Genomic DNA, 15,370 nt, shown 5'->3' with positions numbered 1-15,370 from the left:
ATGGTAAGATATATCTCTATGTTTTTTACATGTAAGTGTTCGGAAAAAATACAGTTATAGCAGTTATGTACAAAAATAAGCAGCATATGCTCTTTTCGCCAAAGTAAAGTCCTTTTTTCTTCTGGTTCCTTATATGTGTCACAGCACACCGCAAGCTTTTAGGCGAATAGCAAGTGAGTGGTATATATATATCATCAATTTTATAGTAGGTAACGGTGTAAATTACTTGCCATGTTCATGTCCATTATACGTTTTCCATATTCCATATGTGTCATTTAATTGTGTGTTGCTTGATGCCATGTATGTATGTATGTGTGTGTGTGTGTGTACATGACTTTAAATAAGCATGGATGGATGTGTGCACTCGATTGTGTGTGTGAACCATGTATATATTTTCTGTTGTCAATGTTGTCAATTACATATGTTATACTATGCGTTTGAATCATTAAGTATTTTAGACGTCATACTTTTTTTCGTATCTTCACGATGGCTTTTTACCCGTTTAAATTTTAATGCTTCCAACTTTCAAAGCGCTGCACGGCTGGGAAGAGATGCGCACTTTTATCACTGTTGTTCATGTAGACGTAATCATGGATTCATGCAAACGTCATACCTGCTGTATTTTATTTTGTTTGTTTGTATAGTCGCGTGCGGTCGCGCAGTCTTTTTGGTCAGTTCCGATTACCTCCCATTGATGCGAAAACCTATATGACTGTTTTTTGTTATTTTTCTCTCTGTTAATTCACCAGTGGCTATGTAACATGTGTTATACCTTATAGGTTCCAGCGACTAAATATTTTCCCCCGGTGCAACCATAGACATGTACGTCATCATGATCTCCCCTTAATTTGACCGTTATTTTGGCTGTCTTAGTGAAATGGTAAGATATATCTCTATGTTTTTTACATGTAAGTGTTCGGAAAAAATACAGTTATAGCAGTTATGTACAAAAATAAGCAGCATATGCTCTTTTCGCCAAAGTAAAGTCCTTTTTTCTTCTGGTTTCTTATATGTGTCACAGCACACCGCAAGCTTTTAGGCGAATAGCAAGTGAGTGGTATATATATATCATCAATTTTATAGTAGGTAACGGTGTAAATTACTTGCCATGGTCATGTCCATTATACGTTTTCCATATTCCATATGTGTCATTTAATTGTGTGTTGCTTGATGCCATGTATGTGTGTGTGTGTGTGTACATGACTTTAAATAAGCATGGATGGATGTGTGCACTCGATTGTGTGTGTGAACCATGTATATATTTTCTGTTGTCAATGTTGTCAATTACATATGTTATACTATGCGTTTGAATCATTAAGTATTTTAGACGTCATACTTTTTTTCGTATCTTCACGATGGCTTTTTACCCGTTTAAATTTTAATGCTTCCAACTTTCAAAGCGCTGCACGGCTGGGAAGAGATGCGCACTTTTATCACTGTTGTTCATGTAGACGTAATCATGGATTCATGCAAACGTCATACCTGCTGTATTTTATTTTGTTTGTTTGTATAGTCGCGTGCGGTCGCGCAGTCTTTTTGGTCAGTTCCGATTACCTCCCATTGATGCGAAAACCTATATGACTGTTTTTTGTTATTTTTCTCTCTGTTAATTCACCAGTGGCTATGTAACATGTGTTACAGAATTGCACCGGTGTAAGGGTTAACATTTTATTTTTCACCAAGAGAATATAATTCATTATATGCGGGATAATGTGCGGGGGGGGGGGGGGGGGGGAGGGGTGCAAACAACATTTTCACAAGCACATAACCAACAAAATGACATCGCATGCGCAGCACACAAAGTGCGTAGCACGGGTACCACTAGTTTTACTTGGATAGCCGTAGAGAGGGTGAGTTGTCTGTATGGAGCTGGGTGTCACCCACTGTGGGTCCTCTGTGGCATACACCAGGGGTGATTGACATTGATTCAGATATATAGATATCAGCCTGCCCACTCACCCATGACGAGGCTGTTGTTCTAGTTACAGGCCGGAACGATTCTTGCGTGATCATTCTTCACGTCATCGTCCACCAGTGTCAATTAAGTCCTCAGCAGAGTTGCCTTCCCAGTAGGGATTGGTGACGTCAATCAGAACTCCACATCTATACAGTACATGTTGACTTTGATAACGCCTTCGACAACCTCAAGCAGCATGACGTCACACGGAACTCCATATCTATACTTGTTGGCTTTAATAAAGCCTTTGGCAACTCAAAGGTGGAATTTTAGGTGCAAGTTAAGCCTTCTAATACACTGAGGGATTTACCATCTTGTGACGTCGCTAGCTAGTTTAGGATTTTTGAGGCTTAAACACATCTGTACTGATAAACCTGCCCGAATAACGACATCGTTGTTTATGCTGATACCAGCAGCAACAACACAGACAGACCTTTCTGCATTGCAACTGCAGATCCAACCATCTGCCACGTCATTCCATCATGTTTTGCTACATCGTGCCATATGACTTGATTAGCAAGTATCTACTATATAATACTGGTAGGTTTTTCGGTGGTTTTTCGATACCTGTCACCAAACCGCGCGGATTTGTGCCTTCTCCTTCGGTTGCTATGCCAACGTGACCCAGGAAATCGATTCCGCTAGGTCCCGACTTCCAATTTTGTCCACGAACAAAGTTTGAAGAGGTTTGTCTCGCAAATTTGAGCAGACAAGTGAACTTTGACCTGAACTTTGACATCGCGGCGAAAGAGATCTGTGATTGGTTCTTCTTCTAAACACTACATTAAACACTACGCGACCGCACCTCAGACGAACCTAGCTGTGTGTTTTATTTCTCTACCCCAGACGAACCTAAAATAATAAGAAGATAGATAGATCTGTTTATCTGTTAATGGAACTCCAAAATATTCCATAGATTTGTTTACTTAATTTTTAAAAGATAAGTTCGAAACATTATCACCTGATAAGTCGCCGTATAACCTTATAGGTTCCAGCGACTAAATATTTTCCCCCGGTTCAACCATAGACATGTACGTCATCATGATCTCCCCTTAATTTGACCGTTATTTTGGCTGTCTTAGTGAAATGGTAAGATATATCTCTATGTTTTTTACATGTAAGTGTTCGGAAAAAATACAGTTATAGCAGCTATGTACAAAAATAAGCAGCATATGCTCTTTTCGCCAAAGTAAAGTCCTTTTTTCTTCTGGTTTCTTATATGTGTCACAGCACACCGCAAGCTTTTAGGCGAATAGCAAGTGAGTGGTATATATATATCATCAATTTTATAGTAGATAACGGTGTAAATTACTTACCATGTTCATGTCCGTTATACGTTTTCCATATTCCATATGTGTCATTTAATTGTGTATTGCTTGATGCCATGTATGTATGTGTGTGTACATGACTTTAAATAAATAAGCATGGATGGATGTGTGCACTCGATTGTGTGTGTGAACCATGTATATATTTTCTGTTGTCAATTACATATGTTATACTATGCGTTTGAATCATTAAGTATTTTAGACGTCATACTTTTTTTCGTATCTTCACGATGGCTTTTTACCCGTTTAAATTTTAATGCTTCCAACTTTCAAAGCGCTGCACGGCTGGGAAGAGATGCGCACTTTTATCACTGTTGTTCATGTAGACGTAATCATGGATTCATGCAAACGTCATACCTGCTGTATTTTATTTTGTTTGTTTGTATAGTCGCGTGCGGTCGCGCAGTCTTTTTGGTCAGTTCCGATTACCTCCCATTGATGCGAAAACCTATATGACTGTTTTTTGTTATTTTTCTCTCTGTTAATTCACCAGTGGCTATGTAACATGTGTTATACCTTATAGGTTCCAGCGACTAAATATTTTCCCCCGGTGCAACCATAGACATGTACGTCATCATGATCTCCCCTTAATTTGACCGTTATTTTGGCTGTCTTAGTGAAATGGTAAGATATATCTCTATGTTTTTTACATGTAAGTGTTCGGAAAAAATACAGTTATAGCAGTTATGTACAAAAATAAGCAGCATATGCTCTTTTCGCCAAAGTAAAGTCCTTTTTTCTTCTGGTTTCTTATATGTGTCACAGCACACCGCAAGCTTTTAGGCGAATAGCAAGTGAGTGGTATATATATATCATCAATTTTATAGTAGGTAACGGTGTAAATTACTTGCCATGTTCATGTCCATTATACGTTTTCCATATTCCATATGTGTCATTTAATTGTGTGTTGCTTGATGCCATGTATGTATGTGTGTGTGTGTGTACATGACTTTAAATAAGCATGGATGGATGTGTGCACTCGATTGTGTGTGTGAACCATGTATATATTTTCTGTTGACAATGTTGTCAATTACATATGTTATACTATGCGTTTGAATCATTAAGTATTTTAGACGTCATACTTTTTTTCGTATCTTCACGATATCACCCGTTTAAATTTTAATGCTTCCAACTTTCAAAGCGCTGCACGGCTGGGAAGAGATGCGCACTTTTATCACTGTTGTTCATGTAGACGTAATCATGGATTCATGCAAACGTCATACCTGCTGTATTTTATTTTGTTTGTTTGTATAGTCGCGTGCGGTCGCGCAGTCTTTTTGGTCAGTTCCGATTACCTCCCATTGATGCGAAAACCTATATGACTGTTTTTTGTTATTTTTCTCTCTGTTAATTCACCAGTGGCTATGTAACATGTGTTATACCTTATAGGTTCCAGCGACTAAATATTTTCCCCCGGTGCAACCATAGACATGTACGTCATCATGATCTCCCCTTAATTTGACCGTTATTTTGGCTGTCTTAGTGAAATGGTAAGATATATCTCTATGTTTTTTACATGTAAGTGTTCGGAAAAAATACAGTTATAACAGTTATGTACAAAAATAAGCAGCATATGCTCTTTTCGCCAAAGTAAAGTCCTTTTTTCTTCTGGTTTCTTATATGTGTCACAGCACACCGCAAGCTTTTAGGCGAATAGCAAGTGAGTGGTATATATATATCATCAATTTTATAGTAGGTAACGGTGTAAATTACTTGCCATGTTCATGTCCATTATACGTTTTCCATATTCCATATGTGTCATTTAATTGTGTGTTGCTTGATGCCATGTATGTATGTGTGTGTGTACATGACTTTAAATAAGCATGGATGGATGTGTGTACTCGATTGTGTGTGTGAACCATGTATATATTTTCTGTTGACAATGTTGTCAATTACATATGTTATACTATGCGTTTGAATCATTAAGTATTTTAGACGTCATACTTTTTTTCGTATCTTCACGATGGCTTTTTACCCGTTTAAATTTTAATGCTTCCAACTTTCAAAGCGCTGCACGGCTGGGAAGAGATGCGCACTTTTATCACTGTTGTTCATGTAGACGTAATCATGGATTCATGCAAACGTCATACCTGCTGTATTTTATTTTGTTTGTTTGTATAGTCGCGTGCGGTCGCGCAGTCTTTTTGGTCAGTTCCGATTACCTCCCATTGATGCGAAAACCTATATGACTGTTTTTTGTTATTTTTCTCTCTGTTAATTCACCAGTGGCTATGTAACATGTGTTACAGAAATGCACCGGTGTAAGGGTTAACATTTTATTTTTCACCAAGAGAATATAATTCATTATATGCGGGATAATGTGCGGGGGGGGGGGGGGGGGGGAGGGGTGCAAACAACATTTTCACAAGCACATAACCAACAAAATGACATCGCATGCGCAGCACACAAAGTGCGTAGCACGGGTACCACTAGTAAACATTAATAACCAAAACATGTTTGTTTCTTCAAGTTGACACCCTGGGGGAAAGTGAGCTGTACTCACGTCACGTGTTGCACGAGTCAACAGCCACTGACAGTGAGCTGAATAGACACGCTTTCCATACATACTCATGATATAGCTGAATCAATAAACAGATTTCAGGGGCGGACGAGGATGGGGGGGGGTTTCTGGGGTTTCCGGAACCCCCCCCCCCCCCCCCAGCCAAAAAAAAAAAAAAATTGTGTGTTTTATGGGGTTGAGTTTCCATTTTTGGGGTATTAATCAGTGAAAAAATCTGCTGCCTGAAACTGGTAATGATCATCCTCAGAATGCACCAGATTGCACCATTTTGCATCCTTTTTTTCAAAATGTTCCGGGGGGGGGGGGGGGGGGCATGCCCCCGGACCCCCTAGCAAGCTAGGCGCTTCGCGTCTTCACACCCATATCTTCACAATATACTTTTGGAAACCCCCCCTCCCCCATAAAATGAACTGATCCGCCCCTGGATTTGATTAATATTCGTTGATATAAAAGGGTTGCTTTACTTTTAAGCTTTAGTTTTACATGTACTGTACATGCATGTACTGTAGCACTTAAATATACACTTGGCCATCCATAGAATTCAATAGTTTTGCAGTTTGAGGATTTACAACAAAAATTATAAAAAGCGAGAGAAAAACGGCATTGACTTTAATAATGCAGATGCAAAAGAACAGATGAAAGCTTTACATTTTATTGAATTAAAAATGAAAGGATCCAAATCGTATTATAATGATAGGTAAGCCTGAAATGTCAAAAGCATGTACAAACTGGGAAATATTATTGGACACAGAAATTGATTGGCAAAAAGTGTTCCGATGCACACACAAAATAAAAGAAGTCAAGTTACGATAGTTCCAAATAAAATTTATTTACCGAATTCTGGTTACAAACTCTATTCTAAAGAATATGGGGGTAACAACTAGTAACCTGTGCAATTTTTGTAATGTGCAAAGAGACACCAGTATTCATTATTTAAGGCAGTGTGAATTTGTTCAAACCTTTTGGAACAACCTTAAACAGTACATGAAAGAAAAATGTTTGAACTGCAGCAGGCTTGAGTCAAGTTAAACCCAACACTTGTATTATTTGGACAAGACGGTATAACAAACACTGATGAAGATTTTGATTGTATTTTATTGCAAGCCATTTTTTTTCTATACAAATGTAGAATAAATAAAGTAAAGCCAATTTTGAACATATTTCTAAAGAAACTGGCCTACACATACAAGATCGATAAACATATCCACTGTACATAATTGAATTATGGAAAATTTAGGCTAAAGCGAGCTTCATATTTTACCCTCGTAGAACAGCACTTATTATAATTGATTGTATGTTGTATTGAATATGTATTTATTCGTCATATCCACTCTATTATTATCTGACTTCTATGCATTGCATAAAAAACTGTAAAATTGCCTGAATAAAACATCTTTGAAGAAAAAAAGTCTAAGCTTGATTAGCAGTTGTAAGTTATCATTGATTATGAATATTATTTCGTGTAAAGGTTTTATTTTCTGTCGTCATTGTCATCGCTGTATTGCTGTTATAAACAGCCGTAGAAATACTAGCACTTGAATGCACGCAACTGTACACACACACACACACACACACACACACACACACACACACACACACACACACACACACACACTCACACACACACACACACACACACACACACACACACACACACACACACTCACACACCTTTAACACCAGTCTTTAATTGGCGCATTACGTTTTGGCTGCAACTCCTAGCTACTTTCATTTTTAAACAGAACCAAAGTACGCTGAGGTAACTCTTGCGAAGTAAGACAGCACTTACGGTTCTTGATTGACACACTTCGCACAACACTACCAATTCATTTCCGTGTTGACAACTCTCATCAGAAAAGAGTCCTGCCTTTAATTTTGTGATCTGTAGACAGCCACAGAAACAGGTATGTGTCGAGAAGCTTGTTACATTACGCTGTGAATACTGTAGAAAATGGTTGTTCGCTGTAGGGTTCCTATCTGCTGTCAGGTGTGTGTGTGTGTGTCGTGTGTGTGTCGATCTAATGTCATCCATTGTGTGTCGCTGTTATCAATGCTGTACAGCGAAGTGGAACAGAAAGTAGGTCATACCTTGACAAAAGTACCCTTCTGGTACATAGAACAGCGGCTTCTTAGTTGTTGGCTGACTGTGAATAAAGAGAGACCGATACCTTAGTTCTGAGTATCTGTGTGTATTTGATTTTGATTATTCCGTTACAGGGTGCCACGTTTCTACTTTCTGTTTTGCCTCACACTCTAGTGCAGTGGATCTGTGTGTTTTATATAAATACCACAGACACTGACACGGTCTGTTTTTCGTTCGACCAGCTACTCATTGGTGACAAGTCCTTGAGAAACAGATTGATTGCTGTCACATGCTCAGCTGAAAATTGTTTAAACAGAGAGAGAGAGAGAGAGAGAGAGAGAGAGAGAGGTGACAAGGGAAAGAATAAATTCATTACTTGCGCTCCATTGATGCACATAATTCTCTCCCTTGAAATTTGGAAAACATTTTTTGTTTCGTATGGCATGTACAACTCAGGGGCGGATCCGGGGGGGGGGGGGGGGGGGTCAGGGGTTTACGGACCCCCCCCCCCCCCCACCCCCGTGGCCTTTGAAAAAAATATATTTGTTTTTGTTTTTAAAGGTCCTTGTCTACATTTTTATACCGAAATCGCAATTTGACCATTGAAATGCAGAGTCTGTTATCTACAAGTATCAACGATACACCCCCTTTCGATCGGGAAAGACGAAGCCAGTGTAGCCGTTTGAAAAGTCATTGTAGTATTCCAGCGTAGTACTCATAGTAGGATATCCTTATTTGGAAAATGCCAAGCGCAAAACTCCTCTCAAACCCCGTGCATTTCGTGCGTTTATAAAAAAGCGTCGACAGCGCTCCAGTGTCAAACTGTTGCTGTACTTGTTTGGGCGTGGCTATAAGCATAGTGACCTGAATTTGATTGTTCAGTATTTTTTGGCAAAGCACAGTCATGTTCTCAGCAAACAGAAAACAAAATATTGGAAGCGTGAGTCACGCTACCCAAAAATATAATTTTGTTTACATATATTATTTTTTCTATAAATTTTTCCCCATGGTTCATTCATCATTTGACATAATTTTGTATCGAAATCTAACCATAAGATTATTTATAAAAAAAAAGCACAAATGTAGACGACCACCTTTAAATTTGACAATAAAAAACCCACTGTCTACTAAGTTTTAGCAAATTTCATTGATCTGTATATACTCTGTGTGTGTGTGTGTGTGTGTGTGTGTGTGTGTGTGTGTGTGTGTGTGTGTGTGTGTGTGTGTAAGTGTGTGTGTGTGTGTGTGTGTGTGTATGTATGTGTGTGTGTGTGTGTGTGTGTGTGTGTGTTCACAGAAGTCATCATGGCCGCCGCTTCAGCCACCAGTAGCAGTGAGCTGCCAGAATGCCCTGTCTGCCATGACGGCTATAAAGAGCCAAAGATACTGCCGTGTACACACCTAGCGTGCAAAAAGTGCGTCGTGTCGTGGCTGCAGAAGGCAGGGGTCAATGGAGGCTGTCCGCTCTGCAGGGCCCCCATCCTGCCCTCCACCAGCCGAGGTCAGCGTGACCTTGACACTCTGGTCAATGACCTGCCCACTGACCTGGCCACCATGGCTCTAGTGGACAGTCACAAAGTGCTCAGCGGTCAGCATGTATGCATGATCTGTGACAACAGCGTAGCTGCCACGTCATTCTGCTTGCAATGTGACGCAAAAATCTGCAAAGCTTGTATAAGGACTCACAAGAACATACCCTCAACCAGGAAACACGTCATTGAAGACTTAAACAAACTCAGTCCGCAGCAGTTGGCTCAGATAAACCGCGCAACTTGTAACGTGCACGATGATAGGCCGGCTGAGCTGTATTGCTCCACCCACCAGGAGCTCATTTGCATGCTGTGTTTTCCGACCAATCACCGCAGCTGTGCAGAGGTGAAGGCCATCCCAGACGTGGCGACAGAGAAGAGAAGAGAACTGGAACAACAGGCACAGAGACTGAGGGACAGAGCGACAGCATTGGCAACGGAGGTTGGTGTGAACTCTTCATGTTAATGCTGTTGTGTTATCAGACTTTTTCCTCTCAATGTTTCTTTCAATCGTTGTGCTTCATTTGTTAAAGTGTACCATGAAAGCAGGTTTAAATCGTGTCTGACTGAATTTACATGACGTTATCAGTCTCATTGGATGATCCAAATCGGGGGGAAATGGATGGTAAGGTGAATGCATTATGCATGCTTGAATGATTTATCTTGACGTAAAAACAAACAGACTTAAATCCTATCTGACTGAATTCGCATGACTTTTTAGCTCTCGATGGATGATAAAAATCGGGGGGAAATGGATGGTATGGTGAATGCATATCTTGTTGCATGCTTAAATGATTTGTTTGGACGTTAAAAAAACACATTGTCGTAACCACATGTACTAGGATTTATCGATTTCTCAGTACGAAATTCGTTTTTAAAAACGACATTTAGAAGTCCACTTCACAGAGTGATCAGTGTTCCTGTGTTTTAGATCCAAGAGGTCACGGACACTTTCAAGGCCATGCGTAAAAAGGCCAATGACATGTTCGATGACCTTGAGCAGTGCTTGAAGACGCGACGTCAGGAGGTCAACGAGCTGATACAGGCTGAAGAAGACGCCGTCATGACGTCACTGGCGGAGCTTGAGAAATGGCGGGCGGCCTTAGCACTGAACGCAGCCAGCGTAGGAAATGTGGTGCAGTCAGCGTCTGGAGGGTCTCTGCTGGGGATGATGGAAGGTCTGACGTCACGCCTCGACGACCTGGAGTCACAGACCGGAACGACACGCAAGATGGAGGTCAAAGATTTGACCTTGGACCTCCAGAAACTGAATCAACTGAGGGCCGACATTGCCTCTCTGGGTACGTCATACTTCCTGTACAGCTTTTCTGTGTTGGTTGTTTGTTGTTGCTTCTTGTCTCAAGAACACAGAAGGGGGGGGGGGGGGGGGGCTCATTCAGCGTCCATGTCATTATCTTTTTTGTTCTCGGCTTACGCTTTTTGAAAATTAATCGCATTTTATCTCAGTGATGATAAGAATTAGGCTACCTGTAAGTATCACTTGTACATAACGATGAATTGAGTGAAAAGACCATAACAGTTGGTACGCATAACATCTGAGTGATGGTGTCATCTTACGCTGTCTGTCTGTGTCTGGGACGAGGCGTTATTCTGTCACACACTGCTTGTAGAGGGACACAGTCATTCAGGGACACGTCACGAAAGATGCAAGGAGGGGTCAGTTCTTAGTCTCTCGATCATGCCTTGAAATAATACATTTAAATACATCGTAAAATCAATATCTCTTTAATAAAAACAACAACTTACCACGTAAAGTATCATAATTACGTTACGTTAGATAATTGATAAATACAAATTCTAGATACAGACTTTACACATGAATTGAACGTTTTTCATGTACTGAAATGTGTCTACAGGTCAGATCACAAAGCCCACCACAACACCGACAACCTTACAGCAGCCTACACAGCCGTCACCAGCAACATCTACAGCGACATCAGCGACAACACCGCGGACTGCAGACAAACCCAGAAAGGCGGCGCTGGCCAAAGTACTGAGAGTAGGGGACCGGGTCAAACCGGGACCGGGCTGGGATTCTTCCTTGGGCCCTCGGGTAAGACTGCGTGTTACTTCTCCTGTCTGTCATACAGTACTCACCAGCCCAAGCACTCAGTCGGAGCTGTCACTAAAATAAAGCTGATGGTATGAATGTTCAGGTTCTGCTTTTGGACGAGGTGCAGCTTACTCATGTGTTATGCACTTGATTCCGAAATAAAGTTTAAAAACTAAGAGGATCAAATTTACAGAGACACACACGCACACATACACTCACACACACACACACACACACACACACACACACACATACGGACGAGGGGCACCTTAGGTACCGGTCATACGCAGACGGCTCTGTGTGACTTCTGTACGTACGAAATCCACATTAGGTACCGTTTGGCTATACACAGTGTGTAACCCGTACGGACGAAGGCGTTAAGTACCTGTTTCCTATACACACTGATGGTTGTGTATAGTCTCAGTAAAGTGTGAATAGGTGAGGATGGAACTTTAACCGTCGATCACTTTACATGTATAACCTCAATTAATATGTTGCATGTTTTGCTTTTGATTTGTATGTTCCTTACTTTGTCATTTTGTTGTTTATGTTTATTTGCTTGTTTGCTTACTTGTCGATTGTTTGCTGGTTCGTTCGTTTACTTTGTTTATTTGTCATGTTGCTTTACTTGTTTATCATTTATTAGACATTTGTATTAGAAGTAAGGACCGGTTGTAAGAAAAGGCGTCACCTTAAACCTCTATCCTTGAAAAATAAAGTTCCATCATCATCATTATCATCTCTCTCTCTCTCGCTCTCTCTCTCTCTCTCTCTCTCTCTCTCTCTCTCTCTCTCTCTCTCTCTCTCTCTCTCTCTCTCTCTCTCTCTCTTTTTACATTTAGTCAAGTTTTGTCTGTGCGTGCGCGTGTGTAGAGCGATTCAGAGTAAACTACTGGACCGATCTTTATGAAATTTTACATGAGAGTTCCTGGGTATGATATCCCCGGACGTGTTTTTTCTTTTTTCGATAAATGTCTTTGATGACGTCATATCCGGCTCTTTGTAAAAGTTGAGACGGCACTGTCACATCCTCATTTTTCAATCGAATTGATTGAAATTTTGGCCAAGCAATCTTCGACAAAGGCCGGACTTCAGTATTGTATTTCAGCTTGGTGGCTTAAAAATTAATTAATGACTTTGGTCATTAAAAATCTGAAAATTGTAATTAATTTTATTTTTATAAAACGATCGAAATTTACATTCATCTTATTCTTCATTATTTTCTGATTCCAAAAACATATAAATATGTTATATTCGGATTAAAAACAAGCTCTCAAAATTAAAAATTAAAAATTATGATCAAAATCAAATTTCCGAAATCGATTAAAAAACAATTTCATCTTATTCCTTGTCGGTTCCTGATTCCAAATCATATAGAGTTTGGATTAAAAACACGCTCAGAAAGATAAAACGAAGAGAGGTACAGAAAAGCGTGCTATGCAGCACAGCGAAACCACCACCGCGCTAAACAGTCTCGTCAGTTTCACTGCGTTTTGCGCGAGCGGCGGACTACGGTCACTGTAAAAAAAATGCAGTGCGTTCTGTGAGTTCCACAGCTTGACTAAATGTAGTAATTTCGCCTTAAGCGACTTGTTTTTGTTTTTTTTGTTTTTTTTTAAATTGGAGAAAACCTGTTTCTTTTTGTTTCTCTTTTTTTGTGGTTTGCATGGTTGTTTATACAAAAAGCAATTGAGGAGCCATACATGGTTACTTTTTTTTCTCCTTTTTTTTTTTCCTTATTCTCGTCCATCCGCTCTCTCCCACCCCCCTCATAATATTCACAAACGTCATATATCACTTCACCTCATCTCGACTTATACATTACTCACATACTTCCAATGTACATTTCATTTTCCAATATACTATTCAAATCGTATCTATCACCATACTTATATTTACTAATACACATTTTTGCAATCAAAATAATGTGATTAAGTACCTTATTATTTTGGCATATATTACTAGGTTGATAACCAAACAAGACATCGTGTTCTGAGAATATAATGGACAACATTTTCCCAAAAGCTCGTCAACTTCTCACATTGCCCAAAAAAGTGTTCAACATAATCAATGTGTTTACAAAATGTACATAATTTTGTTTCTCTAATTTTCATTTTTTTTAATAATATATTCGTGGGATAAATATTATGTAATATTTTCCATTGTAACAATCGTAATCTTTCTTCTTTTGTACATTTGCTTGCTAACAGCCAATAATTGTGATCTAGTTTAACCTGATATTTATGTAACCAAAATGTAACAGCGCAAGGCTCGCTCGCTTTGGACTGGACAATCAGCATGCGAAACTTTCTCGCGGAGGGGTTAATGATCACAGGGTTCCGTGTGTCAAGGTCATTATTGTGTTCGCCTGCTCGCGGGCTGGCTGTGTTTTTGCGAAGTGCAAGCGCTCGCACAGCAGTCTTTGCGCCGTACTAAAAAAATCTAGAGGGACTGTATCCTATCTTTGTGCACAGCTGGTTAAAAGGAATCATATCTCCGTTAACCCAAATATCTTTCACCGTATCTAAGTGCGCTTCTATCCATTTTTTTAAAATATAAGCTTTTATTTTTATAAACCACTTTTATATTGTTCCACAAACATTGATCGCCAAAGCGATCTTCTCTCTCATAAATCAATGCTTTATTATGGATTCATTTTAAGAGAACTTCTGTCCAAAAGTTTGATCGAATGCATTCAATACCTTGGAACAGTTTTAGTGGTGTTGTGGCTTTAAAACAAAGTAAATTTCTTCCCAATACCTGATAAAGACTTAATGGAATCGTTGTCCACGGTTCATGTTTTTGTTGTTGAAGTTTTGCAGCCCATGTGAGTAAAAAAGAAGTCTGCATATCGTGGACGTTTATCATGTTAATACCACCTTCTTCCACCACATTACACAATACATTTCGGCTTTTGTATTTGAATACTTCCTTTTCCAGAGAAACCTGAACAAAATAGTATTCAACTTATCGAGAACTTTAACAGGGGCAAGAAGCGCCTGCATAACGTAAACAAATTGTGAAACTAAGAAGGACTTAATAATACATAATTTGCCGCTTATACTTAAATTTCTTCTTGACTATCTGCAAATGATTTGTTCAACTTTTTCAAGTCTTTTGGACCAATTTTCCATAATTTCAGAGGCCGGGATGTCCTTTTTAAAACTGACTAATTCCCATGATTTTAACATTTAATATCGCAATATTTCTCTTGACAGTTTATACGCGATCCCAACCACATTGCTTCCGTTCTACTTTTATTTAATTTTAAGCGAGATATATTGGAGAAATCATCAATGATTTTCGTTCGTCATTTAACTGAGGAATATTTGAATTAAGAACTTTACTTTCAGCATCCTCCTCAACAAAATTCCCATTTTTATCAAACACGTTATTGTAAAATTTCACTTGCTCCTGTAAAATTCCTTTTTGCGTCGTTATTGAGAGCCATTTTCATCAATTAATCTGTCCATAAATTTTAAATTAGCTTTCACTTTTTCCATATTTAAAAAATATAATATCCCTCCACATGCACAATTCTATATAACATATTACAACCAAATACAATAGCAAATAAGCAAAAAAACATGGTTTGAAAGGGTAGCTGTATTGGTTTTTTTTCGAACGATGTAAGGATCACTATATCCCGACAAACAGCAACACGGTGGCCTAGTGGTAAGGCGTCCGCCCAGTGAGCGGGAGGTCGTGGGTTCGAACCCCGGCAGGGATACCTAAGACTTTAAAATTGGCAATCTAGTGGCTGCTCCGCCTGGCGTCTGGCATTATGGGGTTAGTGCTAGGACTGGTTGGTCCGGTGTCAGAATAATGTGACTGGGTGAGACATGAAGCCTGTGCTGCGACTTCTGTCTTGTGTGTGGCGC

General features: G+C 39.5%; 2 protein-coding genes across 3 annotated transcripts in view; one reads left to right on the top strand and one right to left on the bottom strand.

The window, feature by feature from the left end:
- Positions 1 to 15,370, bottom strand: part of LOC138976484 (tripartite motif-containing protein 3-like) — a gene marked incomplete in the record, with an annotated part of 395,324 nt that overhangs the window by 296,306 nt on the left and 83,648 nt on the right.
- LOC138976488 (transcription intermediary factor 1-beta-like) overlaps positions 1 to 15,370 on the top strand; it is a 92,441-nt gene that overhangs the window by 38,458 nt on the left and 38,613 nt on the right. For both annotated transcript variants that reach the window (XM_070349350.1, XM_070349348.1), the window contains exons 3-4: positions 9,184 to 9,857; positions 10,347 to 10,716. In XM_070349350.1, the coding sequence (XP_070205451.1) occupies positions 9,192 to 9,857; positions 10,347 to 10,716 (1,036 nt within the window). In that variant the 5' untranslated portion in view covers positions 9,184 to 9,191. The remainder of the gene's footprint in view (positions 1 to 9,183; positions 9,858 to 10,346; positions 10,717 to 15,370) is intronic.

This window comes from Littorina saxatilis, linkage group LG9 (assembly GCF_037325665.1).
Source record: "Littorina saxatilis isolate snail1 linkage group LG9, US_GU_Lsax_2.0, whole genome shotgun sequence".
Classification (NCBI taxonomy): Eukaryota; Metazoa; Mollusca; class Gastropoda; order Littorinimorpha; family Littorinidae; genus Littorina; species Littorina saxatilis.
This window is presented reverse-complemented; position numbering and strand designations above follow the sequence as displayed.